This window comes from Leuresthes tenuis, unplaced genomic scaffold (assembly GCF_036924035.1).
Source record: "Leuresthes tenuis unplaced genomic scaffold, fLeuTen1.0.hap1 SCAF_10, whole genome shotgun sequence".
Lineage (NCBI taxonomy): Eukaryota > Metazoa > Chordata > Actinopteri > Atheriniformes > Atherinopsidae > Leuresthes > Leuresthes tenuis.
In genome coordinates, this window is record NW_027325364.1 from 17638076 (window position 1) to 17641483 (window position 3408).

Here is a 3408-nt window from a genome sequence, read left to right on the forward strand (position 1 = left end):
GCAGTCATGTCCCGGTCATCCCCCATCAGTTTCAGTATAGTTCCATGAAACTCATCATTAGTGATCACCTCTTCCCCATTGTCAGACTTGTACTCATTCAAAGAAAAAACACAGACATAACTTGGCAGATGATATTTATCTCCACCACACAGAGGCTACAAAGCAGCAGGTATTCCTGGAATGTATCACAGGTTCGAACACCCTGGGGTCGTACGCTGTGGCTCCATGACAGGCAGGCGTGGGGGGAGCTTCGACCATGACATCACAGGAGAGGAGAGGCATAAAGTTCAGACACCTTCAGGAAGGAAATCACGACAGCAGTAGCAGCAGCAGCAGCAGCAGCACATTAACACCACACCTACAAGCAGTTTCTGCAGAGCCTCATCCATCAGATATTTACTATGTCTTCTCACAGCAGCCTTCTTCTCCTCATCACTCTTTGGGCTTCAGTTCAAGATGGTAAGCTTTTTTTTTTTTACATTTGTATTGAAATAAATATTTCAGTTAAACACTTTCTAAATTAAAACAATGTTATGTTAACTTTTTTTTGTTCCTCTGAGACAACCACTGAATCTGTGACTCATGTGAGTGGCAGTCCCATTAAAATCAGTCTCACTGTGGATATGGCAGTTTTGGTCATCACTGCATGTTAGTGCGAATGCATGTTTTGGCAAGCACAAGCTTGTTAAATATAAAAGGCTGCATTTAACCTGCAGCTGCTCATTTAAACGGTTTTCTTTTTGCATACATTTTGTAACTGGAAATCAATTTCAGTCAAATGTCATTGTGCTTCTTTTTAATTTTATTTTATTTACCAGAGTCTATGAGACTTTGGGATTTTAATCTATCATAACCAAGGACTTCATATTGACATTCATTTAAAATTTTTCACTGCAAAAAATTTACTTTTGCGGAGAGAAAATCAAAACATTTTGTAAAATTTACAAAAATATGTTTGAATCTAGAATTCTGCTCCTCGAAGACCAGTGATGTATAATCATTATAGAAAGCCATTAAGGGGGGAAAAAATAAAAGCAGCACTACTGTTAAGTTGTTTCGCTTGGCTGGAGTTGATGCTGTGTTTATTTGCTGAGTCAGAGTGTCCCTTTGTTTCTGAATACCGTAGGTTTGGGTCTTCCGGTTGTGAAGCAGCTGGAGGTGGAGGCCAGTGAGGGTGTCCAAACACACAAAGTGAGGACCAGACGCTGTGCCTGTAGTAATCTGCTGGACTCTGAGTGCCATTACTTCTGTCACCTGGATATCATCTGGGTCAACACACCAAGGTGAGTTTAAGAAGACAAACTGCTCAGTCAGAATGACTCAAATAACAGCACAAAGTTTAGTGCCTCTCACTTTGAGCCAAGAAACAGTTGACTAACCCTGCTATCATTGCTGCTCTGTATCATTAAATGGGCAGCTGCAAAGTACCAAAGAGCAAAGTCTGCAGACTGTTTATGTCATGAGCATGGCACTGAGTTTGTCTTTCCCTGCTGCAGTAAAATGACGGTTTATGGTCTGGGAGGTGCTTCGTTGCGACGCAAGAGGTCCACCGACCGCTGCACCTGTGCCAAACTTGACGATCAAACCTGCAACAGTTTCTGCCATCAGCGGTGAGTCGAGGGCTGAGCATCCACACTTACAAGTATTAGTTAAAGACTCTCATTAGCGAAGAGCTTCTGGTTGTACTGGCAGGTATTATCACTCTTTAAGGAGGACAGGGAGTGGTAAGGTGTGAGGGAATAGCTCGTGCTATTCTTAGCCTAAATGTGTATCACAAGTCTTACTTGTCCAAGGGTGTGAACGTCAAAACAATCCAGCCGAGGCCTGAGGGAAAAGGGCAATTTAAGTTCACACAGGTTGTTTTTTGATTTGTGAGGTGTGTAGGATACTGGTGGAGGGAGTGAAACATTTAACCAAGAATTCACCTTCCTTAGAAATGGCAGATAAGTATGTACCGTCACCACCTAGTAACAGAGGCGACAGTGAGCAACAGACTCGATACAGGAAAGACATAAGGCAGACAAGGCAAGTCTGAACAGTGAAGCGTTGACAGAAAAACACTGACTGGTTGACTGTTTTGTTCTGACATAAAACATTCAGTAAGTTAGTAAAGAGATTCTAAAGTTATTTTACAAATCGAAATAGCATGAGATGCTTTATGTAGTGTTGATAAATTTAACATTTAAAGGTATGAAGCACAATGTTCAGGTTATCTCTTGGTCATTTTTGCTTACTTTATTATTTCATGTGTGCAGCTCTGAAATCAAGTCTGTGAAAAGAGCTCAACTTGACACAGTCAGCATCCTGAGGTAAGCTTTGGAAAACATATAAAAAGAAAAAGAAAAAGATCATACTTGGAGTTACTAACTGACTTTCTGCCCCACAGAGCTGCTGCTGCTGCTGGCAGGTCACAGAGAGCTCGGGATGTGCGCGTTTCAAGCAGGGAGGAATCTTCAGGGGCTCAGAGGAAGAACGCTTGATGGTCAACCCGGCTGCTGAAGCAGTGAGAGTTACAAAGAAAGAGAGCGGCCAGCGAGCACCTGAACAAATGACACTCCTTTGAAAGAGAGGAGGGAAACAAAGGGTGGCTGAAAGATGAGTCTGACCGAGAGAGGCCAGAGTGCCACAAAGATGTCTGTTTGTACCCGGGATTAGAGGGTAAAAAACATGACAAAGGTCTGCAGGCACATGATGGAAACAGAGGAGGAAAGTCAGAGATGATAAGATATGATACCGTTTTATGTTTGACTCTGGTTGTTTAGTCTGTAGGAGCTTAAATGACTGTCTGTGTGTCACTGTTACACAGGCCACGTCTGGGAGAAAGAGATGCATATATAGTATAAATGCAAGTACAAGAATTTCTGACATGCACACAATGTTGTTGCTTGTTTTGCTTTTGTACAATTATTCTCCTGTATTTAATGGATAAACACTGACATGATATGATTCTTGCAAAATTGCATGAATCGTGGTATAGCTAAAGGGGTTTGACTTTGTTTCTAGAATAGTTCAATATATTATTTTCAATTCAAATCAATTCAATGGATAATAATTCATTGTATTTCTGTATCAAGTATGGCTTATGAAAATAAATAAAATAATCTTTCAATCCGTAAGATTTTCTGTTGTGATTGAAATGAAAACAAAAATTCAGTCCCTTCTGATTTATATCTTTGTTTGCTTTAGGGATTTAAATAGAGTAGCTTCTTTGAATAAGCCACATGAGAAGAAGCATTCGAGGGAACAGAAATCATGTTAAGCAACATGTGTGATTCAATTGTGTGACTAGCAAACACATAACTGAGTTCAAAAGGAGGCCTGACATGGTTGAATGGTTGAGGAATTTTGTGGCTTCACATCAATAATAAGTTTACCTGCTATTCAAAGGCAGCGCAGCCCATGTTATCA

At 40.8% G+C, this 3408-nt stretch overlaps 1 protein-coding gene across 1 annotated transcript; it reads left to right on the plus strand.

Moving 5' to 3' along the window:
* The first annotated feature begins 254 nt into the window (after window positions 1-254).
* Window positions 255-2989, plus strand: LOC140315718 (endothelin-2). The gene is made up of 5 exons (XM_072393309.1): window positions 255-459; window positions 1127-1283; window positions 1497-1610; window positions 2256-2309; window positions 2387-2989. The coding sequence occupies exons 1-5, from the start codon at window positions 402-404 to the stop codon at window positions 2478-2480; spliced, it is 477 nt and encodes a 158-aa protein (XP_072249410.1). The 5' UTR covers window positions 255-401; the 3' UTR covers window positions 2481-2989.
* The last annotated feature ends 419 nt before the right edge of the window (window positions 2990-3408 follow it).